At 34.4% G+C, this 27,063-nt stretch overlaps 1 protein-coding gene across 3 annotated transcripts in view; it reads left to right on the top strand.

Moving 5' to 3' along the window:
* The window catches only part of LOC100377557 (uncharacterized), a 70,471-nt gene that overhangs the window by 15,893 nt on the left and 27,515 nt on the right, over window positions 1-27,063 (top strand). For all 3 annotated transcript variants that reach the window (XM_085492296.1, XM_078005316.2, XM_085492301.1), the window contains 3 exons: window positions 2,478-2,924; window positions 7,146-7,321; window positions 18,543-18,726. In XM_085492296.1, coding sequence (XP_085348422.1) covers window positions 2,478-2,924; window positions 7,146-7,321; window positions 18,543-18,726 — 807 coding nt within the window. The remainder of the gene's footprint in view (window positions 1-2,477; window positions 2,925-7,145; window positions 7,322-18,542; window positions 18,727-27,063) is intronic.

The raw sequence follows: 27,063 nt of genomic DNA, 5'->3' as shown, positions 1-27,063 counted from the left end.
AATCCTTGTTACAGTATGAAAGTGGAATGTTCTAAAAATAATACACAGTTACTTAAAGTGTTAACTTAATATGCCATTGGTAATTGGGATCTCGTATAGGAACGCTGCCAGGAGCTCTTCTCCTGACTGGTTTATCCTTCATTTAACAGCAGACAGTCTAGCTATTTTTAAATCAAATGTTGCAGTTTGTATTATAGTGCTTCCGAATTCTTGTGAATTCTTGTTTTGATATTTCCATGACCATCTCTCCAATTGATTTGCAAAATACATAATTTTTGGTAAACTTTAACTTTTAAAATTAATATGTTATGATTTTTATTATAAAAATTAATATATCCATGATTATTTTTGATAGAGGGCGCCATTTTCAATTGGTTTAGTCCCAAAAAACACATAAAAATAGATCAGGCTTCTCATTGTAATCAATACCCAACATATCAGTTTTAGATATTTTACATTTTTATTGACAAAGCTGTGCAGCATATCTGCCTTATTCACACATACTTGTTTGCAAACGTCATCAAATCAATATATGGTCTTCCCTGATAATTGTACAAGCTCCAAATACCTGTTATTTCTCAATTAGTAATCCCTTATTACTTGAGAGTGTAGGAAGGAGAGCTTATTTGGCTTCCTCACAAACAAAATAATTTCCCTTGCATGTTATCATAAGGTTTGTTATTATTATTCTAAGTGATTATTGTGTGAGAGCCTGCCCACTGAAATGACCCTTACGATAAACATGTAGAATTTCATGCCACCATCAGCAAACTGAGAATTACAATTTTGAAAACAATCCCTGATAACGATATAAGAGTTATTTTTAAATTTTTAAAAAGTAAATCTACCGATACAGATATTGATTGGCATACTCTGAATGAAAAATAACAGAACTCTAAATGAATTGGGTTTGGTGTATGCAATCAAAATGTTGTCATTAGAAATTAATTGCTATTTCCTTTGCTTTCAATTCAATACTCACTCATGCATGGCTTTTCTAGCTGTCATAGCATACTTTAATAATGTATGGCTACAGTCCACATAGTAACAGTATTGGTCTGATATTTGTTTATGTGCTACTTGTTAGCTCAACATGTGCTTATGGGGTTGAGGGTATCCCAGCATGCGATTCAGTTACTTGTTTTCATACTCTTGTCCATACAATTTACATCCGTTTGTATGTGTCCCCATGTTGCGTATGGTAGCAATTAGTAGTCTGGCTGAATTTCAAACTGTTGTTCATTAAGACTGTGTAGTTGATTTATGGTGATACCAGTACTTGAATAATTCACCAACTGATGAAGCTTTACTCATATTGTAATATTTAAAATCATGTTGGTAAAATAATACGTCTCATGGAACTTGACATTTTCTTTTCACTTTCTGAGGAAGAGATTGGAAAAGACGGGGTTCTCAGAGCAATTTTCATGTAGCCTCATTAAAATGAATTCACATTAACCCTAATCTTGTCAGTCCCATGTACTTTCACTTGGTCTTGACCACGTAAGGGTTAAGCATCCAAGAGCACAGTGTAAGCAGTACCAAAAGATTGAAATAATATGATGTCCAGGACTACTTTTTTTTTTGCGAAAACATCACTGTGAACTGTTAACTGGATATTATTTCTTTTAATTTATCACTTGAAAGTGTGTAATGAAAATAAATAAAAGTAGTCAGAATTTCAGCTGTCGGCCATCATGAGTGAGAGTGTTCATGACATTGTTGGGAAGTGTGTGATTTAATTAGCCATCTACTGAATAAGGCTATCACTGTTGCTTTTGGTTGACTCCCCTTTGTGTTATATGATGTCACTTACAAAGTTAATGGTGTCAAATAACACCCTCACTTCTTCCACCCATGGAGCTCCATGTTCCACCTTATATTCACTGAGCTTGGTACACACTGCTATTCCAGCATGTGAAAGGAAAACTATTGATAATTTGTCTTAATATAAAATTGCATCATTTCATTCTCAGCTATGTTTCTCATTAGTGTTATTGCATAAAGGTTAGCTTTCCTCCTCTCCAGGGACCCCCTCCCTGACTCCCCTTCCATATAATGGGATATCCCAGGCGTGTTTCTTTTGTTTGCCTGTTTGTTGCCAGTTCAGTTTTATCTGTACATCAGAGGGCATGGATGACCGAATCATTGTGAATGATCACTTATGCCTGAAGTCATTGGTCCTATTAAGAAAATTGAGAATAGAAAAGTTGTAACAGATTCCAATTTGAAGACAATAGAATATGCATGGATTCGACCTAACGTCCCAGTTGAATAAGCCAGAGGATTTAACTGTCAAGCTTTACTTGTGGGTGATTTTTTATCACCAACAAGACTATTCCAATGGAGGTTTACACATGTACTCATTCAACAACTACTATGGTGTGTTTCTGTTTTTGTTTTTCAACTTACTATGTATCTCATTTCAGTCAGTAACTGTGTTAACATATTGTCTTTTTTTCTTTATTCAATTGCAGGACAATGAACTATCAGCCACCTTGCATGAAAAACTTCAAGTGCCTGACACCTCTCAGAAATGGACGGACAACCGCTGCGAAGTCTGTGCAACACACCTTAACCAACTTAAACAAGAGGCAGTTGCCATGGTGCATTCCCTGGAGAAAGCGCATTCTAGTGGCGATACCTCTTCTCTGAATAATATCCCAGCATTAGTGGGATCTCGCAATCTCTCTTCCTTGCAGCGATGCCTTTATATGTATCATTCCCATGATAAATCATCCGCTGCTCACTCCCGCCCAAGGCAAACCAAAGGTGTTTTTGGCAATGCTATGTCTTCAATGAAACTAGCTGCACAAGCACAACAGTATCTTGAAGGTGATGGACACAGTGGCTTGCCAGTGCCAATGCAGCCTGCATCAGCTTGGAATAATCCACCTACAAGTGCCTTTCCACCTCACCATCCTGTAAGTACTCTTTTCGCTTCTCTCAATTTTTGTTTTTCCTTGAAAAATATATGTGTGGGACAATAGTTTGTGTAGTTGGATTTGACTTTTTCTTATTTTTTCTTCGCTTTTCTCTTTTTAAAATATTGAGTTTGTTTTGCTGCATACTTGTTTGTTTTTTGGTCTGGTACCAATTTGTATTACCATTGATTTTTGTATTCACTTCTTGATCAGCCTGGAGTGAAAATATTTGGTGCATACGCTATTTCATTCAGTCACAGTTAATAATAGCTATTTTAGCACCACTTAGCTTTTTAACCTCTTTTAGTACATTTATCATACTTGCTGAGTTCATTCAAGTTTTTCCACATGGGTAATAGGCTTAGTTACATTATATATTGCAATGCATATTAATTTACTGTCATACTCAATCAGTATATGAAACTTGAACACAACATCCTTAGACAGAAAGAGAGCAGGATTCTTAGATAATTATTATCAACATTAGCAAACTATAGCATCCTTGTAACTAGCCATCTCGCAGTTAACCCTAGAAACATTGATTTAGAGAACACAACAAAACCATTGATTTCACAAACTGAGAAGTCACTTTATTAAACAGTACTTAGGCTCTCAAGTTGGAAACTAAGTAGTCTTATCAGGCAATGCAGTTGTTTGGTGTTAATTCCCAAGATACAGCATAGCTACTTTCTTTCCTGGTACACTGTTTAGACTGCCTGTATGGTTGACTGGGTGGTTTCAAGAGTGACTGACTGTTGGTTGTAGACAAAGTATAGAATTTCCAGTCCTCAAGTTTTTTGTTTAGGCAAGTGGCTGAGGTTCTAATAAGCCAACTTTGACTCAGGTGTACCGTCTGATTTGCCAGCATGTGGTTGTATTAATTTGGAAATGAAGCTGACCAGGCAAACAAGGATAGGCTGCACTTGCTACTATGTCATTATCTGGCACTTGTTAATATTGATAAGAATCATTTAGAAAGTGCATGTACTAGGTACTTAGCAAGTCTGTGCGAAGAGGACAGTTAAATTAGAAATGTGTTTGTTAACTGAAGGACACTTTCCGTACCAAATTATCTGAAATAATGATACTTCTGTGTTTCCGATGCGAGATATACAGCCCATAAAAGTTTTCTTTCAGGGGCCATTAAGACCTCCCAGTTTGTTCAGTAAAAATAGCGAAGCCCCGCTTTTATCTGCAAGTGAATGGACTAATCAAGTCTGTTACCTTCATGGAGGACGGGGTGAATAGACTGTCCCTGAGTCTGAAAGATTTATGATTACTGTCAAGTTTATGAATGTTGACTTAATTTGGATTGGTTTTCTCTCCAACCTTATTCCTGACCCTGCCCATGTATCAACATCTTTTGAACAAATAATCTTGGCTAATGCAACTAATTAGGACGAGGGGTGGCATTTCTAATCAACATTGATGAAAGCATCATTTAGTTCTGTAATATTTCCTTGAAGATTCATATCACTGTATACTTTTGTAGATTTCTGTTTAAAGTATCTAGATACTGAAGTGGGGATACTGTTGGGGTTTCATGGCTCTTCCCAACCTATAGGATAATGGTCTAGTCCATTTGTAATAAAACTGCCAATCATTCTACTTTTCAAAAGAAGTTTGTTGGCTTACAATTCAACGAAAGACAACACACTGTCAGAAATCATCTTATGATATAGCAGCAATGGCCAGCACTGCTGCAACCGTTTCCCCTCTAGTCTGTGATCTCAAGACCTTTCTACCATGGCTAATTTCTGAGTTTGAACACTATTCTAGTAGATCGGTAGGTGTTTACAATTCACTATTGGTTTTAGCTAAACAGTATGAAAGGATTTGATGCACTTCTATTCACCCTGTAACATCTGCAGCATATAGATTGTATTTCCATTGGCTATTCTGGTTCCAGGTCAGTTTCCGTCAAATCGCTGGCTAACAATACTACTTATTTTTAAGTATTATTCAGTTAGAAATTTCATTGAGAACATCTGCTTGCTGAGCTGAGAACAGCTGTAGCTGGCTTTGTTTTTAATTTTATTGAGCTTCAAAACTCCCTTAATCCCCTGGGTTGAAATTCTGGGCTGGGATGCAAGTCTAGAAAAAAGAAAAAGTATACAAAAAAAAACACAATAGCAAAATCAAGTGTGTGCGTTTGTTGTGGTGTGCGTTTTATATGGAATTACAGGGCTTCTTTTTTCTTAAATTTACTAGTTACTGTTTTTCAGTAAAGTTCTTGAACCTTAATTCTATATACTGAATGTTGGGATTTTGATAGAGCCCATTACTAGATAAGCTAAGTCTACCATTGCTTTAATTTGAGAGTAAAAAAAAAAGAATTGAAATTCTCACATTATACCTAGCTACTTGTGGTTTTAATTGTGGTCATATGTCAACCTTCGTAACTTAATAGTCCACTAGAAAAATTGCCTTTCCAGGTGGGTGAAGCTGAATGTTCAGTAAAAAACACAGGAAAAAAATCTGGTGTATGATAAAGTATTATAGGAGGTATTATAATACTATAATTGATGTTGATAATGTGTGAAAGAGGTTGGGATGTCGTCCTTCATCTTTATTGTTACTTAGTGGATTTGCTTTGTAAAGCTGTTCTGTGATGGGTTCTGCAACAGATGTCAATCATAAAAGAAAGATTTAATGGACATGCAATAAAATGCTGGCCCATGCAATAAAACTACTCAAACACAGTTCAAGTACAAGACTATAAATTTCGCACCTAATTTAGAAATTGATATTTCGCAACTTTGCTCATAAAACTTCAAATATTGGTTGATTGTGATATGACAATAATCGTGCTAATATTGATAAATGGTCAATTCGTCATTGTTATATATAAAAAATCTGTATTTCATATATATTTTCGTTGCATAGTGAATTGGCTATTATTGGCTCTGATTAGAGATCTAAGCAGTATTAAATATAAAATATTTTTTCTACCCCATTCTACAGCTATGCATAAAACCCAGTCTTCTGTTCTCTTTTAACAAATTTGATGGGATATTCAATTGACAGTCTGTGCAGTGAGAAAATTAAATTGTTTCTAGCCTACATATTATTCATGACATTATCTGTCACTTGCAATTCTTATCAAATTGTTGAACATTTTCCTTAATTAGGATCAATTAATTAAATCAATAAAGTAATTCACTGGAAATCATTTAAATTTTTCTGGCACCTGCATGAGTTTAAATAAATATAGTTACAGGAAGTGGGATAAGGGAAAACTGTATTTTTGTAATTCTTGCTTCGCTTTTTCTCATCCATTTGGTTGTAAAACAGTTGATTAAATATGCAGTAAGAGAGTGTGAGATTAAATATTCATAGAATCCATGCTAGCCAATGGTTACATGTATTTGAATGGAATTTTATGAAATATTCATATATTGTCCTCGTGAAAAATGAATATTTCATTATAGTAAGATCACCTTTAAAGGCTTTAATGGAAGTGTATGGGCAGTTAGCAACCAACCAGCAGAATTTTACTCACTCCCACTGGTGTGCTTTCACATACACTAGAGTGGGCAATTTGTGATTTGATACATGGTTTAAAAATGCATGTGTGAATTCTTGTACTGGTAACAGTTGTCAAAACCGTCCCCTCAGTGACTGTCATCAGTGCACTGACCATTGTGAGGGACAATACACTGCATTCATGTCAGTATGTTAGGGAACAAGCAGGGAGGTTTACCAGTTGCCTCTCGTGAGGATTTTCATGAAGAATGCGTAAGTGACGTGCTTTTTCTTTTGTACTTACTCCAGCTTCACAAGCAGTTGGGAAATGATTTAAACACTGATTTCAAGTTGATATACACTGTTTTGGTACAATACCTGTAATTCTGTTTTTTGGCACCAGTGTCCATTTTATTACTTTCTTCTGTATCTTGAGTAGTAAAAGTGACTAAATAGAGTTGACTGTTCATAAACTTGTTAACAGCTATCATTTAATCATGGTTTGTTTTCTTGTAGCACAGTAAATCAAGTGGGTGGAGTTGTTTTGGGCCATGTGTGAACATGTCATATTCAGAATTTCCATTTCACTACTGTTTTCATAGGATTTGAATTGTTGTGGAAATGTTGATGCGATATAAATGGCATATTCTTTCCCTTGCCGAGTTATATAGTCAAAATACCATTTCTATTCAGTTGTTTTTGCATTTTTAAATAAACCATATTGAATTTGTTTTTGTGTTTTTTTTTTCATAACAGGCTTCCCACAGTAGTGCAGGCAGTAGTAAATCTAGTGCTTTATCTGATGCATCTAGTAGCAGACCAAATCAACAGTATGGTATGCTGGCCTTAACCAATGTTAGTAAATCATCACCAATGAGTTCTAATGCTAGCACAGTTTCCAATACTTCTGCAGCTGCTTCATTCTTTGCAAGGTAAGTACCTGATTATTTGCTGCGACATGTCTAAAAAACCATATTGGCTATTTTGACTATCCATTTTGTCCTGCTCTAAGTCATAATAATCAGTATTCCTGCAACCTACTGTATATTACATACAGTGTGACACCATGTTGGGAAATATTGAAAATTAATTATGAATTTAGTTCAAATATTCTTTATGTTACTATTACACTGGAGAATACTTCATATCGTGTATATGTATCTTTCTAATATGCTCGTTTCATAATTTATGACACTTTTTTTTATTTTATAAATGACTGGAAAGATCGCTGGTATATATCTCTAGAAAACATTTTTGCCAGTGTTCTGTTAGTCATTATGATAATTTAACTATTCAAACAAGTACCATAGTCTTTAATAAGTTTTGTCTCCAACTTCAAATAATCAGAAAAGTATTCCTTTAGATGCTTTGTCTATCAAGGGACCTACGGTAATCTTCCTTTCACTTGATTAAAATTTTCCAAATAAATTAATATGTAATTTCCTGCAGATAAACTTTTTTTAATGAATTTTAGAAATTTAAGCTACCTGCAATTTGTGACTAGTTTAATTCTTGAGTTGAAATTAGACTCTTGCTTTTGTCTTTTACATTGTATGGTTAGACAATACATGTACTATAAATGGCAGACATTTTTTTAAAATTTAATACGAGCATGATGTTAATGATAAATTTGTTAATGAATATTTGATGTCTATCTTACTGAGCAATTACAAGATCTATTTTACAGCTTATCAACATATGATATAGGTTAGATCAATGTCTCTGAGTCTTGTAATTTATCATTTTGAACCATGAAACTTTAAATGAATTAGTGTTGTTATTGAGGTTTTTGTCACGGTAATTTGACAGAACACTGAGTGATGTCTTTACGCTGTTGAACCAGAATAATAAGATCGCTGGGTTGAAATCTTAACTACTTTGCCTTGCTGTTCTGGGGTTTGATAATATCCATAGTGATGGTTGGTAAACATATATTCAGACTGCATTGTTTTTTTTTTTCAAAGGCTATGTTGTGGCATTGTGTGTGTATCAATCTTTTATTTGTTAATTAGATCTAAATCATGTGTGTATTTTCATCGGAAACCATGCAAGCATCACTAGATTGTATTTAGACAAAACCCTTGCCAGTGAATTTCCCCCTTTGCATATCATTTTATTTCTGAAATTAAAGATTACCAATTTAAGTGTGGTCACACAATAAGCAATTGGTCTGGCAGTGTAATATCACTCCCCAGATCTACTGCAAGTGGTTCTAGTGGAATTTAGTATGAATCTGGCAATAGACAATAAGGGGCTGTGAATACATAGTCTCTTGCCCTTTACTCAGATGTAAATAATTGCTACGCCCACCAAATTGTATAACTACTTAAACCGCAGTACTAGTAAGAATGTTGAAATCTATGTTTTATTCATCCTTTTCAATACATCTATATATTTTCATTTTACTTTCATGATTGTGAAACAGTGCCAATATATTGCCCCACCCAAGCACAAAAATCACACGGACTGTAATATTAACTGCTATTCCCAACAACGAAATTGCACTTTTCTGAAAAAAAACAATACCGAATGGTTATAACAAACTATCTTTGTCAAAGGATATCATCAATTGTTAAACTCAAAAGGCTGACAACTTTTAATGTGGCCCGAGGGGCAACTTGTCATTGTGATATACATGCAATTATGGTATCGTTGCACATAAACTAGGTTGTCTGAAAAAAATGTACGCTCTACCAGATGGGGAAAGTAATTAAAAACCAGTGTACTTTTGTTGGTTAGTTTATGTTTAGAAGAAAAGGGAGAACTTGAAAGTCAGAATTGTGAATGTCCACAAAAGGTTTGTTGGAGCCTTCTATTCTTACATTACTGGGCAATGATAAAAGTAAACAGGTCTCCTTTTTTTCCTCACCATGCATTGGCCACCCACAGATTGTTTCCTCTCTGGAGAGTAACACAATAACCAACCATTGCTGGCCTCTGGTGATTTTGTTCAGGCTGCTGTTGCATATTATTGTGACCGATTTGCACATTGTTGATGTAGACTCTAGGCAATGTACCTGCCAGCAGTCTTCTTTGTAGTAATCTATTGTCATTGGTATCCGCAAACAAATATACATAGTATTATGGGGATCTCCAGCAATGCGTAAAATACACCAACATCTATATTACATGCACAACAGGTAGCTGGCTACCAACATTAGACATCTCATAGTCTTGTGTTTATATATAGTTAAGACTTTACTTTAGTTTAATTAAAGTGTATTTTGTCTTATCATTCTCATGTGTACTTCATAAGCATTTCAAATATTGGTAAACTGTACGTCATTGACTTGATCAACCTGTTATCTAGTGGGTTTTGAGGCAATGATTGCACCATGATTTACCTGTTTTATCAGCCAAATAGTGGAGCTCAGATAGCAAAAAACTATTATCGAGGAACTTCAAAGAAACCCTGGGTGTGGACCCACAGTAAGCAAACTGATAATTCATGTTTAAAATATGAGACAGTATAATATCAGTACACTGATCAGATAAAAATCTTATTATGTTTTTGAAAGTTGCTTGAAATTTTTTTTGCCCATAAAAAACAACATAAAAATTGTTTACATTTTTCATTATTTGGAAATAATTCCGCCAATGTGTTTTTGAATGTTTGTTTTTTATTTGGTTTATTCATAGTAGTTCATACACAAAAATGTTTTCATTTTTCCATCTAGGGAATAGTTCTGTCAACTCTTTTAATTAAAATATGTTTTAGTCAGTGAAAGCTATTATCATTTCTATGCGATTCTGATTGTAGGAGACAATGTTTCACAAATGAAATAATTTTATTTATATGAGTAAAAGCAATGATAAATGGTGATAGTACATGTGGGAAATTACACCGTTGACAAATCCATGTCTGAGAACTGTCTAGTGAAATGTAATAATGCAATTCTTGATTTTTCCCCACTGTTGAATTTAATTCATTATTTAATTAGTCGGGTACATTGAACAGACATTAGCATGATGTAACTAAATTTCAAATAAAACATTCATACTACATGTACCTGAAGTAAATCAATCAAGAGTATTCCATTCTTGCGCAGACGTAGCTATAGCTATTGGTCTATTTTTAGCATTTTGAAGGGAGCCCTCACTGTTGTTAAGCTGTTAGTGTTAGTTAATAATTGTGATGGTTATATAGAAAAATAAAATAGGCATATATTTGAAATATATAAAAAAAATTATTGCAAGTTTTCAGTGTATTTTGAACACCACTGATTCAGCTCCTGCTTTTGGTCTATTTCAGTGAATTTGGGTTTCTGTAAATTTATCAACTTTATACATATTTGCTGAACACATTTATGCGTTATAATTGGTAGTGACAATTGTAACAGTATGTAATAAGTCATCAAAAAAACAATTTGAGAGCACAAAATATTCGTACTACAGATGCAAATAAATGGTCATCTAATTTACTCTGGTATCTTATTCATGTTAATTGAGTTGAAACAAGATTACAATTCTGCATATTATGAATACAAAAATATAGCCAGTCTTTTAAAAAGAAAATCCTGTGACCAGCAGATGTTGCTTGTTGTACCATTTATTGTACCTTTGTCTTCAAGCAAATTGTTTGATGGACAGTCTTGAATATAGAATGAAATCAAATGACTGACCTGTCTGTCTTAATTATGGCTATTTACCTGTTATTCAGTTTACTCTAGAAGCTGACCACTCTAACAATGTCTTTGAGTGAAAACTTGAGAAAAGAACTAATGACCTACTTGCTGAATTTGCATACATCTTTTTTTTTTATGTGAAATCGTAAAATGTTTTAGAGTTTACTACACCTATGCAGTGGATAAAGTAATAAGATTTTGAGCAGAATTGCTGCAGCAATTAAGTTAAATAGAAGGTCATGTGTTCATAAGTAGTCTTGGGTGCGATAGTAAAATTTCCCTTGTGTTTTATAGTGGTTTTATTCATCAGTCAGCAGTAAAAAAAAAAATCGATCACTATCGCGGGGATATAAATGGCATTTATACTCAGTTATGCAGTGACTCAGAAAACAGACTCGTACTTCAAGAAATCACTAATACAGTTGTTTATTTATCCTGCTTCTCAGGCCATCACTTTACATGTACTTTTAGTTTTGATTTACTTGGGATGTATTAAGTGTGCTGCCGAGTTGTCTCTAAATATTGCTTGCTGCGTTAAGAATATGAAAGAAGATAAAACCCTTGTTATTAAATTTCTTATCAACTTCTAACCGAGTAGCGAGACTGTCGCTATCAATGCATGTGAGAATCTTAAAAAAGACTGATGAATTATTGATATCACTTATCGGTTTTCTACGATGCCATCTACCTTTTACCATAATGAAATGTAATGAATTGAAAATACTTTACACGGCAGAATACATACAATCCACTATTTCTGTTACAATCACACAAAAACAAAATTGTGTGCCTTTTTTAAAAGTATTTCGTACATTATAATTTGAGCATGACTTTTTGATGTGGACCATTCCAATATCATTGGAGGGGTATGAATATCTAAAAAAACATGTACTTTGAAAGGGTTAATTATATGCCTGTGTAATAGAATGGTAGTGTAACACAGCCAGCATTGAAAACATATTTTTTTGATTGAAATACATGCATGGGTTTAATTTAATTCCCTCACCCTGTCAGCTGGATGTTAGACCCTGTCAACTGCCGGAAATTTTAATTGATGTGTATGGACTATGTCTACCTTTACTGTGATTTATCATCAGCTGTTCCCAAGTATCCAGTATTTGAAATTAAGTGATTGGGCATTTTCTAACTTTAAAATATCTGCTGTCTTTTCATCAGTCACTGGAGCCTGTCACTCACAGATTGTTTGTATTTAAGCTTTTAATTTCACAATTCTTTTCTCATTTTGACAGCTTCAATCCCTCATAAGTTAATGCCAGGGCGGATCTAGAGATAACAGGCTAACTATATTTTTTATCAATAATTCATATTTCCACATTTTGCCGAATATTTCAAAATCAAGTATTTTTGAATTCTTATGACTCAAATCTTTGTTGTCTGAAAATGACATCTGATGCTACAAATAAAATCTCAATAAATCTTGCTTTCATCATTCAGTAATCAGAAGAATTTTAATGCCCTAATAAATTTAATTTTGAGAGGAAAGTAGTGTCAGTTTTATCATGAATGGAGCCATATATTTTCATTCAGCATCTTGTGAATTCTGAAATCCCAAGTGTTTGTGTGGTCTCGTAACTATTGCTTATAATCATTCTTATATTGAGCCAATATGCAACCAATTTGTCGGCAGTATCACAAAACTCATACTCACAAATTAAGATATTACTGAAATGGTAGTATTCAATTTATGGCTGCGAGCCCTATTGTCTGCACTGCAGAGTAATTACCTCCCGTATTATCTGCCAGATTAATTTGCCAGTCTGCTAGTACTGTTGTAATGGATAAAAAAGCCACCTTACACTGCTGTTTTATCAATGAGATATTGCATTTTTTTTTCTCTGTCATCTGTTTTACTCTACAGTCAGTATATGGCCTGTATGTAGACCCTGGTTAGATTGATTCCATAGGGAATGCACCATATTGCACCATATACATTTAGAAGTGATGTCACCAGAGCAAAGGTGTCACATCCAATTTTCCAGTGATATAGACCACTAACACATTATGTTTGTTATCTATAATACATGCACCTTATTGTGGCGTGCCCAGAAGAAAATTAAATCATAGTAAAAGCTGTAATACAATTGGCCTTGTCCATATTGTTTTGGCATGTTATCTATATCACAGGCAGGAACTCTGTGGATTACATAGATGAAGCTTTGGCTTAAAGCAGTTGGACAGTTCCCCATAATGAAACTGGTATGATTCAATTTATGTTTGATATACATTGTATGTACACTATTATTCAATAAATTAATATCTTAATTGAACGCTGTTTGGTGATAATAAAAGTAGGCGTGAGCAGTTTGATATATTTTAGGTATCTTCTTGTTGTGATTGTGGTATAGTGGGGAAAATTCATGTCCGCAATACATTTTGCCAATTCGCTTTTAGAAAGGGAGCCCTCTAGTGATGGTATTTTGTGAAGTGTGAATACAAAGGTTGTAGTTTGTTGAAATAGTGTTGCCAGTGTAGTGTTTTTTGTGTAAACATTTAATTTGTAACATAAAACTACCAACTGACAGCATATGCATATAATTCCATATTAGCATTATTAGCTGCTAATTCCATATTCTAGAATCAATTCTAGTTCAATGGCCAAAGGAGATGAGGGGAGGGGAGGGGAGGGGAGGGGGGTTATTTTACTAGTACTGTATTTAGTAAATTAAAGGTCCCTCGATGTCTTTCGTACAAATTTAATATAATATTTACTGGTTTCAGACTAAAGTAAGGCTATGGAGTTCTAATCCATTTGGTCATATTTTTTGATGAACGTTCATACATTAATCTGCTTAGGTAATCCTTACTACTAATGTGTCTCAAATTTCAGATGTGAATGCTACAATGTTTCTATGACTTCACAAAATGTCATCGTACCACAGTTTTACATATTATTTTGTCTAGTTGACATTAAACATTTCAAGCTCTGTGAGGCTAACATTGAACATACAATTTCGTGTGGTTGACATTGACAAACTAGAGTCGTGTGTATACAGTATGAATGAACTGATTATATGGATAAACTAATCTCCTTGTCATGCTTTGTTTTATCTTTCAAGCATATCTTGAAAAAATATTTAAAATTACTGGTAGATTTCATATTCGTTTATTGACCCTGTTTGATTCACTAATTAAAAAAAATATTATCTCCACATAATCCTTGAGCCTATGTAAATCAGTTGTAAATTTAATTAGTTTATCAGTCATTTACAATTCACGTCATTCCAGGTCTTCTCAATTTTGAAGTTGACAAATTTGGTTAATTAATTTCACTCGTGATGAGCTTCATTATGCAGCAAAGTGTGTTGATTGACGATGCTGTATCATTTGCCGGTAAATGGGGTATTTGAAAGTACCCAACGGCAGTACTGGATTGTGATTGGCTGGGCAACTGCCATTGATCACATACTTTGTCATATTTATAGTGATAGTGTTGTGCGATAGGGATTGTGTCAATGTATCCAATACAGCAAAGTCGTGTGGATTAGTCTGTGGAGCACCTTAGCAATCTTGCAGTCTCCCTCAACCTTGATGAAACATTTTTAACACTGATGGCCGATGATTAGAAACAGCCTGATGAACCATGATTAAGGGGTAGGTAACTGTAACGTTGTTGGTAACTTTCCATTCTATTTCTCATTACCTTCTTGCCATGCTCGTCAGTTTGACTGACTGGGTCGTGATCATAGCTTGACTAAGGTTTATTGTTTTGTTTGGAATTTTCTATTGTCAATGGCTACAAAAGACGACAACATGCTTTTCAACATCACACTGCAGGCAACAAGACCACTAGAATGGTAACTTTTATATTCTTTCATTACTTTGATTGACAGCTTGCCAATCAAATTTGTATTTTCTCTCTTGTCTAAGCCTCATTACTAAAACAGACAGCAATAAAATAAACACCACAACTATGATAGGTGATCTATTTATATAAACAGTGATGGTTGAAACGGATTCTTTGTTGTACTTTATATATAGTGTAAATGTATCTTTATCATACCATGCATGTCAGAGGCCCTCCTAAGCAGTTGTTTCACCTGCTCAATTGTGACATATCAGTTTTATTTTTACTACATTGGCATCTTGAGGCATTTTACCCATTTTGTTCTGCCAAGGACATTTTAAAGTTGCGTGCGAAGCCCATCAAGTGTCATTTTAAAGCAAATCTATCACTATTTCAGATAAATTAGTTAAAAATCAGTACTTAGAGTGAAATGTAATTTGTCATCTAATCTCTAGAGGGATTTGTTTTCTATTTGGAACGTCAAGGAGTTAGGACATTGCAATTGTTGTTCGGTTGATTCTATTCTTTTACTATTGAGAAAAATCTTTCGATGAATATGATGAAATTACTGAAAATTTTCATGCATACATGTAGCAATACAGATTTTCAATGCAACCAAGTTGCGGTTATTTATATCCAGTTCAAATTACATTTTGTGTTTACACTTAAATATACTGATACTTACTTGTGAATCTGTATATTATACCTTGTGCAAATTGTTTTTGTTTTATCCATACTGAGAAGCAAAAACATTTTTGAAAATGCTTTTTCCTTTGAGATATTGGTTATCAGATAATGTGTGCAGTGTGCCATAGATCATGGTTCTTGTTAAGTAAAAACAAACGCTATCATTCGATCCAGACTGAATGTCTACTAATGCTAAAATTGTATGAAGAAGTGAACAACTTTATTCCGCCTGAGTGGTCAGCTTCAGTAGACATAGAGAAGTGTGGTTCGTAAGAAATACAATCATGAAATTCAATAAAAGTGAGAGTGGTTTTAAATAACATTGGTTGTGATTGCTCCAGCTTGTCCATATCAATTGTTCCAATGGACTCGATTAGCCAATTTTCGTGTGTACAATATGAAAAGCTACCAATTTGTGTTTTGAATGACGCTGCTTTGTGAGTCGGCTCACTGTCGGTGGGGATTCTGCTGTTTTTCATACAGCGTATGCCGGCCTTTGTGTGGGGACAACAAAAAACTATTACACGCCACTGCATTGTTGGATTTATTCAGCAACTGCATGGACATCATTCAGTTCTGTCTTGCTAGCTGTCATGTGTATAACCAGATCACTATCTGCCGCGTTGAACTAAGTCACCCACACTTTTCACCACATTTTGGGATTGGTTACCGGGTTTCGACTGAATACCATGCTCCCAGTGGCACACCTCTCCTGCAGGTGGGATACCTTCAATGTTTTCCTAAAATTTCCCTTTCCAATCAACTATTTTGTATCTCCCTAGTGAGCATCTCAGTTTTCAATAATTAAGTGTAAACACAATGTTTCTGTTTGGATCTTAATTGTATGAGTAGAAATAGTTCAGTAAGTTATCCTGAGAATCAAATGTAAAATTGTACAAGCAATTTTATGTAAGAATAATGGTTTCTACTTCAGAATTCGTGAAACGGACTGCAACGTTGCCACTTCACTACAGCTTATCCTGTCCATTTTGCAAATGGAAAAGTTAGTAATGGCATAACTACAGTATATTCTCTTACAAGCAATTCATAGTTTAGATGTCTTCTTGTCCACTTCAGTGTCCAAGAGGACCACCTAAGTTTGATTTCTATGTAAATGAGTGATTGACAGGCGTTAGGAATGCTCCATATATGAATGTACAGTATAGCATAAATATTTCTTTTAATTCAGTGCAGTGTGTAGTGTTGTTGTGTTGGTGATTTGGCAAGCATCAATGTTTTCCACTCTTTCAACTAGTGTATTTAAATTGTCACCCCCTGTCATTCACTATACTTGTTAATGGTATATCACAATAAAAAGTAGACCATCAGAGCTTTATTCCCACACCCTGTAAAGCACTCTATTTTACTCCGTTTCCTGTTTTCGTATTTTTCGCTGCATAGATTGCTGTCAGGCATACATTTTTTTTAATCGTTACAACATGCAACATACAAAGTGCGACAGCATGCACGCAGCTGAATTAAATGTCTGTCCCTGTTACAACCGCTCAACGACTCCTTCCTAGAAGATTACCAAGGCATGTGGATACATTAGGATTTATCCCGGGTTATAGTACACTGATGAAGTCCACACTTGTTCAAAAGGCTTACACATTTTGTATTTATTGAAGGCTCACAACATTGTTGTACTTTGAACAGCATTAAAAGTAGGGATAATACTGGAAACAGTAATCCTCTATACTGAACTAAAACACACACAACCATTTGTGTACTTATCTGCTCACCTGGGTTGGTGTAGTGTGACTGGAATTCCAATGAAGGTGATTGAATTTACATATCGTTACTTTGCTCATGCAATTCTGCAACGGATGGTGTCATGTATAGGTTGATTTTAAAAATCTAAAGCATACATATCATGTATGCACGAGCATTTCCTCATGTTTATTGTGTAAATTAAAAGAAAGATGAAACTGGGAAATTAAAATTCTTGTACAGCTGTGGTGTTTTTTCTTTTTTTTTCTTTTTTTTAATAGACTGATATAAAATTACCTGTATCAAGTTAGCCACGTTATGAAAAAGATTGGCAAATATAAACCTTGGTTTATTTATTTTTTTTCCTCCTGTCAATCTCCATCTAGAAATGGTTGAGGGAAATTAGTTTTAATTTGCATCCCAGAATAAACTGCAGTAGCAGAGGACATCTAGTATTTCTGTAAGAACAAACACTCCCATTTGGCGTCTCCTAGTCTGTTTGTTTTGTTTGCCATTAAATGTTACATGGAAAAGAGCATTTCCTCAGTGACTATTCTTCTATTTACCTTGACTGTACTTGGTTTTTTTTTTTTGGTCAACACATCTGCTTTCCGTTAGCCCTGGTTATTCTTATTCTCATATTTATAACAAAGAGGAAGGAAGATCAATTAAAGTATTCACTATTTGTCCTTCTACTTACGTCTACAAGGGTAAATTTGTCAGCAGAGCAAAACAGCAATTGTTACATGACGAATGAAGGGTTGCGTACTATTTGAAACTAACCAACCTAGGTTGGCGTAACATGGTATTGTTATAAATTATGTCCATAATAATGATAGTTTGTTTTCATTCCCCCTATTGTATCAAGTATTATGGAACAACCCACTCTTTAAAATGATAAGAAATTAACTGATAATATAGGTTAAATTATTAAATAAATAGGTGTGTTGAAAATAATAATTTTGAGTTAAAATGATATTATTTTTATTCATGCAAAAGATAATTAAGTTTTTATTTTTTTTTGTATATATGAGCTACTGGATTGTTACATTATTAGGCATTTGATATTGATACTAAAAATGTTATTGACAAGGTTTTTTTTTTCACTGAAATTCAGCCAATCAACACTTTCATCACTTAATTAATGCAGTACTAACTTTTCATGTGTCATTGATGACAATATGTTGAATCAACATCCAATAACACTTTAAATTTGTTTCTACTATAAATTAGTAAATAATAAAAATTTCACTCTTTCAAGCTGAAAATGTATTAAGGTTATTTAAACTTCATTATCATATTTTATTTAATTTGTTTTTTTTACAGGGCTGCACAAAAATTGAATTTGACTTCCAAAAAAAAGAAGAAACAGACATATCCCCAAGAACCTGTGAATCCAGAGCCCCCGGTTTTCCCAACTAACTTTGGAGATTGTCTCCTGAAAAATTCGCCACCGGCACCACCATGCCTGTTGAGAAGTGGCCGAAGGGAAAATCCAGGAATGGGAAAGGTAAGGCTACTACATCACTTATTTAATGCAATGTGTAATAAAAGAAGAATTGTGGAGGGCATTATTGGACAAATGTGTCAATATTTTCAATATTAATATTTCACGTTTCCTCACTTTATATTCACAATCGTGTTTCTTGTGTTGAAAATTTCTAAGGGACAAATTGCATTCTGGGATCTAACACATAAATACTACCTAAAGCTTGTTTAATAGGTGAGATCACATGACTTTTTTGGCCAATCATTGTTGTTTAAATGATCACTTCTTTATCGCGGTGAACATATGACTAATATGTCTGATTCAGTTTAAAAGAAAACGATACAATAATATGTAAAAATTAATTTCTTTGCCCCCCCCCCCTCAATGTTTTGTGCGGCTATCTTTTGAGTGACAGTTTATCAACTAGATATGGCATATACAGCATGGTAACAAGAATGAACTCTGTAATTTAGTTAACTTCTTGGAATTAATTTTGGAACCCATTGGAAAATAAAATTAATAGCTGCAACCGTTTATTGCTCAACGTTTAATTAAATACGTTGCGAGCTAATCTCTTTATCATAGCTGAAATCCAGACAATAACATTGAAATAAAAATATTAGCAAACCAAGGGTGAAACCTTTAGTGAGACTCACTTTCTGAATAATCACGCAACTAAAAGAAATCTTAAATTAAGTTTTTCATCACCCGGTGAGATGAGTTGTCATGAATTTTATTGAAAAAATACCTTGGATGTTATTAAAACACTGTCTTGATCTGTAACACCCGCTTTCTCACACTATCTTGCTTCTAATGCATGACTTTCTCTAAACATATTCAGTGTAACAATTAGTTGTTCATAAATGTAAAAAAAAAACACTGGCTTGGCTAGTGTAATAAGGATAAGATTGGGCAACTGATTTGGGAGGTCGAGTTAGTATGAGAACACTGTATCGATAAGTAACTGATTTAGAAGGGCAAGTTCGTATCAGAACAGCAGTAAAATAAATGAGGGATTACTTGTAAAGGAAAACTGACCATGACAACTGATGTCTTTGTGGGCTTGTCATTTTGTCTGTACAAATCTCTTAATCAGATTAACTTGCACAGGTTTTGTATTTGCAATGAGTCTGAGTAGAGCATAAGAACGTAAACGTCCATACACTGTCAACTAAATTGCTCACATAAAAATAAACTAATCTTTCCTTGACTTCCTCATTCAAGTGAATTCAGCGTTACATCATAGCCATGCACAACACAGTCTAACAGTGACATTCTTTCATCTCTTTAATAAATGTGTGTGACAGTCCTATTCATACAAGCGTTGCTTTGATTTACCACCCCTACAGATTCAGCTCAACTATTTTCCTCTAGAGAATTAACAACAACCAAAAAGCCAAAATTAGGCCTACCACAAATTTAAATTTTTCAAACCATGAGCCCCTCTCATAAAATTCTGGATTTGTACATTTCAGCAAGAGCTGCAAGTTTATCCAATACTACTGGTAATAATTAATTTGAAATCAGAGGAAACCCTCTAAATCATTAGAGAACGTGACTGGAAGATAATTCTGTATTTTCTCACTCTGCATAATTGTGTGCATTTCCAGAGCAACAGAGCAATAATTAGATTGCTAAAACTGTTATAGGAGTGATGGCCTCGATTAAATGTTGGAAATTTCACTAGCATGGAAAATAAATCTATCAGTATGAAAGAATTCTTTTTATTTTGTTATTTTTTCGCTTCAGGAGTAACTTGTTGCAATGAATTGGCTTGATCTGTTTTTCTTAACACAAGTACCAATAACCTATCTGTATGCAGGCTGAGAGAATTTTCCCCCTTTTCTGTTAGTGAATTGACTGACACCTTTATTCCATTCACTAGAAACTGATCAAGCTTTTGTCAGGCTTCAAAGATTATCCGAGGAAAAGAAAAAGGTAGCATAAACAATGTTGCCTGCATTTATACCAACCATTTCATGTAACTTTCTTGCTTGACAAAATCCATAGCCGATCACAAATTGAATTTCCACTGTCCCTTTCATGGGAATTTTCGTGGTGTACTATCCAAATCTCCAACCATGATGCATTGCAAGTGCCTAGGTAGAAGCACCCAGATTAATTGCCATTTCAAAAGCACTAAATTCATAACCACGTAGTAAATATTTTCACTGCAGTAGTTGCTAAAGGGGAATACCGGTGAACAGAGTCCTGTCACATATTGATGTCAGATCTGCCAATAAGCTTTTATGTGGATTAGTACCCCTCCCTATCCCTCCCCTAAAGCTTGATCTTTTTATGGCCTTTCTTTTAAATTTTCCACCCTTGTGTGCTTCAATGAGTGGCTGTAATTATGCTCAGTTTGTTTCTTTTCACACTTTCATTAGATGGAAAGTTGATTGCCCAGCTAAAGCATTTTACCCTGTATCCATATGTCATTCATGAGTTGGGGCACGTGAAAGGTCCTATTATACTTGTTGTTCCAGATCAATTGAATCTGTTATAGAAACAGTTTCAAAGGCTCTAGAGGGAACCAGAGTGCAAAAAAAAAACCTAAACATTTCAGCTTCATCCCCTACTGGTATTTAGTTTCATACTGGTGGCTATGAATACATTCTTGCTAAGCCCCCAATGATTGACATTTACAATCTTGACCCACCTCCCATCTCCTACTGTTTACCCCTTGACACATTAAAGGTCTAATCGTTTTCTCTGCCTCAGCAGTAAAGCATTTTACTCCTTTGCTTAAAACAGATTGACATGCCTTAATTATTGAATGAAGGCAGAGTAGTAGATATATCTAAAAATATCAAAGTGTGACCAAATCAAATTTATTGTGTGATTAAAAATGACATGTAAAAGGCAACTGTAAATTGATAGAGATAACCACATAAAAAGAAACAACATCACCTGTGAAGAGAATTTCAATGCCAGATAAAAAAAAAAAAAAATACTGAGTACTTCAGAATTCCTGTAGATAGTGAAATCATCAGGCCAGGCATTCTTTCTTTTATTGGATGTTCAAAGTGAATGTAAAAGCTTTTATTCCACGTACAATTCTGATAATTCAATTATTCAACGAAAAGAGAGGCTTAAAAGTCCACGAGCATGACAGAGCATTATCAGTTGCAGTTGCAGCATCACTGTATGATTTTAACCACATTTCATTTCAGCAGCTAACACCTTTTTACCATCACCTTCCTGCATCCTTCAAGGACCCTAATTATCTTTAATTGGCGATAATTACCTATTCAAAAATCAATTACAGAAGTTTGAAAGGTTTAAGTTTACAGGAAATACATTTTACAAATAACTAAACAAAATGTAGCATTCACAAGGCATTTGAAAAGGAATAGATTTTCTTGAGAAGTTTTCCCAATGACAATTTTGAGAAGTCAAGCTATGCTGCATACAAATTTTTCCAATTGCAAATTATAGCTAATGCAATCACCCAGGGTAGCTTGGATGGAGAAAATTGCTGAAATTGGTCAATCAACTCAATTTTCCGTAATTTCACTCTATTTGCTGAAACTGACATTTATATGTGCACGCCATTCTTAAACTACATTACTGTGATGTATACTTTAGAAGGCGCCAGTTTATACGAGTCGTCAAAAAAACATTCACAGTCTTGATCTCTCCCGGCGTATCAATATAGGCAATTTAGTGAAAGCATTTCATTTTGTGGAACTACTCCATCATGAATTATATAAATCTATGTAGAATGCCAGTTATAATTGTATTACAATGGACGAAGCAATTGACTCAGGCCTCAGAACTCTGCCACAGTTGATTCTGTATCACCTATTGTGTAAACAAATGACACTTAGATATATAGGCACAGTAATATATACATAGTAAACAGTGGAAAATGAAAGTGGTTGGCTCCCCTTCATTTCTTGGATAAACACTGCAACAATCCCAATATTACCTCCACCCAGGCAGTGAATTGGAATATGAAATATAAATTCTTCTGATGGAGAATCAACCATTCAATTTATAGGGGTGTGCTGCATCATTGTGCAGTACAAATAATAGCAGCTTTTTTGTTTAATATTTTGTAGTTATGGAAACTAGAATTACGCAAGCTGTTTCCTGTTAAATCTAATCTGCCAGTTAGTCATTATTGCTTTATTTGTCCACTCTTCCAAGAACCAAACTGGTTGACCCCTAAACTATTCTGTAATGAAGGGCATGATTTTATATAAAAATTAGCAATTACGTCAATCAATCATATGGCTCGTTATTTTTGAGAGTCTTTGTTGAGGAATGTTGGTTTAAAATGCTTTTAATGACAACCAGGAGTGCAGACAGTTGTAATAATAGCGACAGTTAATGGAAAAATCTCCAATGTTTTCAAACATTAGTGTAAATAGCAGTTGTTACATTGGGGGTAACAATACAATGGGAGCATTCCTAATGAGTCATACCGGTATTAAAATGTCCAGTGTGTGCAAAGCACAACCGGGAGGCAGTGTCGCGCCAATTTCTGTCTGTCTGTGTCAAATCGTGTTTTACTGATGTTTCAAGAACTACAGCCTGCATTGAATGAAACTTGATGCAGAAATACTATGTCATGATTAGATATTGTTACAAATCCATGCTTGTCAATTAGGAAATTTACATAATAATCAGTTTTAGCTTATTTTTTGTGTATCTTTGCATCTGTTTTTTCCAAATGGTACATGTCTACTATTTGTGTAATAACAGCTTGTATATTTGTGCATGTTTATTAGCTAATTTGCATACTAATTACATGTAGCTATTTCTTTTTTGCAGTACAAACAAAATTGGTTATTTTTGGAAAAAAAAAACAATAATAGGAAACATGCCTGAACCAAAAACAGATCTGAAAAAAAAAATCAGTTTTGAATTAATTATCTCAATTAAATAACACACTGGAGCACTTTCAGTTCATGTCTGCTAAACTGTTGCAAAGCAATTACTGTATTTCAAAAAAAAAAGAAAAAAAGGTTGTCATCAATTTGCTGATATATTCACCCTCTTGAATAAATATTTACCCGATAATTTTTGTAAATATACATCCCTGTTTTTAAATTAAGACTTGAGGCTGGCTAATATGCTATAAAGAAAATTGATGGTAAATTACCAGTTAGGGTCATTAGGTCATAGCAATTTACCATGCATAAGGTGCTTTATATTGGATGCTGGCAAATACTCAACCTTGGTGTGCTCACTGCAGTGGTTTACTTTCAATATTTTATAAAGCTTGGTTGATTATTTTTATTGGCAGTGTAGGCTTAAGAAACATTGGCGAAGGGAGATTACTGTTTCCTTCTGTAAAAAACTAAACAAATTGTGCAGAGATCAAGGTTCCTGGGCATTCTCAGTTCTTTTTAGATAAAAATCATTCTCTATCCTGGCTGAAAAATTACAGTTGTTCATGCATTCTGTCTTGACAGGCTAGTCATCTAGCTATCTTAATCCTAGAGATACACAAAGACAGACAGTCCAATTTCTTCAATATTTCTCTAATCCAACTGTGCTAGATCAGTGCTTCTGATACTAGATGACAATGCCCTCGAGGTCTGCCAGCATCTCATTTGCTATGAAAATTGGACAACATTAGTCCTACCATGGGAAAAAGAACAATAATTGTACCAATTGCACCAATGGGCATACACATACATGCAACTATGGCTGGTGATTTTATGGTTCTACTTGCCTAGGTTACTGTCAGTGAATGATAAACTTCACCAAACGTTGTGAGAATAGCCTTGGTGATTAGCTTCAATTTTCAGCATGCCCATCAACTAAGACCAATTATAAAAGAGCATTTGAGTGAACAAGCAAGAAATAAAAGCTTATTAGATTGAATTGCCTGATTGACAAGACAGTTGAATCTCTTGTTAACTAACCAAGATACCTGCACTGTCCTATAACTAAGGTGGCATTATGTTGCTATGTGTGGTGCACTGGCCTGAATAGTACAGGTGGACATCATTATCCCTGACACATCTAGAATCGTGAATACATTCAAATGTAGCTGACCTAAAGGTAACCTAGCAAGTTTTGTCTCACAGAAAAAAATGTTTGACCGACAGTTACTATTGCCACCTTCATTATAATATTTAAAAGTTGTTTTCATGTACAACATACAAATTAATTTCGCATTATATTTTAAACTCCCTGTGGTTCTATACAATTTTGTTTCTCCTTTCCGCACCTTTGCTCAACATGAGTTGATATGTTATGACAACTTATTCGTGTACCTGTATATCATAATAATGTTGTGGTTTTGTAGGTTTCATCAAGTAAAAGATGGAATTAATAACCTAAAACTATAATACCTTAAATTGTGCTTTATTTGATGAACTGCATTCAAAGAGGTCAAATTTGGCAAAGGTCTGTGAGACCTCCCTGTTTTAACCCTTTCAACACTGCAGACAAATTTATTTATCCTTCTACAAAATAAACTTGCATAATTTTTCCACTTTTCTTCAAAAATGTTGCTCAAGATCATTCAAATTATGAAAAAATTATGTGCAGTTGGTTGAAAATAAAATAAAAGAACAGGTATAGAATATGTAAAAAACATGCAAAATATTGCATCAACATTTATGCAGGAATTAGTAGTTTCCTCTGATTAGGGACAATTTGTACCTTGTGAAATTGTCTTTATGAAATCTTGTGATCTGTAATGATTTGCTACCATGAATATATCCTGCCTTGTCCTGTCAAAAATGTGCCCTACTTCTGTGCCTCTGTGTTTATCTCACCTGTCCTTGAACAATACTGAATTACTTGTACTGTCTTTCGCAACAGGGGTAACTTCTTGCTTTACCCACATCTCCCATCCTGTCATAATATATATGGATCCCATTCTATAATAAATGATGTTTTTTTTTTGATAGCCTTGAAGTTTGTCAAATTTACAATGAGTTGCATTCTGTTTGTTTGTTTGTTTGTTTGTAATAATTTTCAAATCCTTTTCTCTACAATTTCCATCCTTTCATAATAGTAGACCAAAAGCAGAACAAAAGTGTTCTCAAATGAAGTGTTCCCCTAGTCAGAGTTCAAATCTGACAAAATCAACAGAATTTGACCTTGTCACTGTTTTCTTGTAAAGCCTATCAGTGGAAGGTGTGAGCGCCTAGTTATTTCCTCTGGCATGAAATTCAAAAAGCACTGAACCTAATGGTAATTACAGGCAGGAAGAGCATGTACAATCATTAGATGTAGCCCCAAGGCAGGAGCATGCTGTGGAATCATTATCAGTACTTTCCACTGTATTTGTCCTAAAATACCTACACAGGTACAGCTTACTCATGTGTGTGATTGCTTTTGGTCACACAAATTCATTGCAGCATAAAAGCAGTACAAAAATTTAATTAATGTCTGGGCAAAAGGGAGCAAGTCTCTTTCTGCAACATTGGTTTCCTGCAACTCTTCTACAGCATGCACCCTTTACCTGCCAAGCATATGCAAATAATCAGCATGTTGGCTGGAACATGCAAATGTATTAGTCACCATATTATTTGCTCAGATGTGTGTAAACTCGTACAGATGATGAATGTTGCTGAAGTGGTTGAGTTGATCACGGCAATACTCGCATTTTACATCACCAGCCTTTATTAATTTAGTCATTGCAAATAATTATGCAGCTGTACCAGCGGAATATAGCTGTCATGATAAAGATCCACTTTACCTCATCAATCATGAAATTCATTCAAATATGGTTTGAGCTCCAAATATACGCAGATATTGTTTCATTCCAGGTTACCAGTGGGCTAGCTGTTTATAATATTCAATTACAATTTATCTTACGTAGCCTCGTTATCTTAAAAATTATGTCTCTGTGAAAAATTCATTAAATAATGCATTCGCATTCTGAAAGTAGAGATAAAATTCCCTAAGAATTTGTTTGCAGATATGATTGTCATCTGACAGTGTACCTAGTTATGCATCAGTTGAAACGAATGGGGCTTATTCCCCATGTTCAGTGACTATTACTTCTGTAGAAAGACTTAGATATATGTCCCTCAGAGATTTGTTTGAAATTCCATGACAAAACTGCCATTTGTACCACCACTGATTAATTTTTTATAAAAGAGAAGCCAGGCATTCTACCCAACTGCAGCAATAGATATTGTGTCAGTTCCAACAAGAGACCGTCATGTAATACGATAAAGACATGATTTGGACTGACTGTAGAATATGTAGAAAAGCAATATAATCTAAACAGTTTGTAAGGGTAAAATAGCCAGCTAAGTTTATAGTATGTTAAGCCTTGCTTTCTAGCAACTTCTTCCATAGGAAATTGAATTTTGCTATCGGCAGTTTTAGTGGCTGTAAATTGATTGCCGCAGATTAGTATGTTTGTGCACTTGTTTTCAT

The sequence above is a fragment of the Saccoglossus kowalevskii genome, chromosome 2 (genome assembly GCF_978046115.1).
Source record: "Saccoglossus kowalevskii chromosome 2, keSacKowa6.1, whole genome shotgun sequence".
Lineage (NCBI taxonomy): Eukaryota > Metazoa > Hemichordata > Enteropneusta > Harrimaniidae > Saccoglossus > Saccoglossus kowalevskii.
The sequence above is the reverse complement of the archived record's forward strand: the minus strand, read 5'-3'. Positions and strand labels throughout refer to the sequence as shown.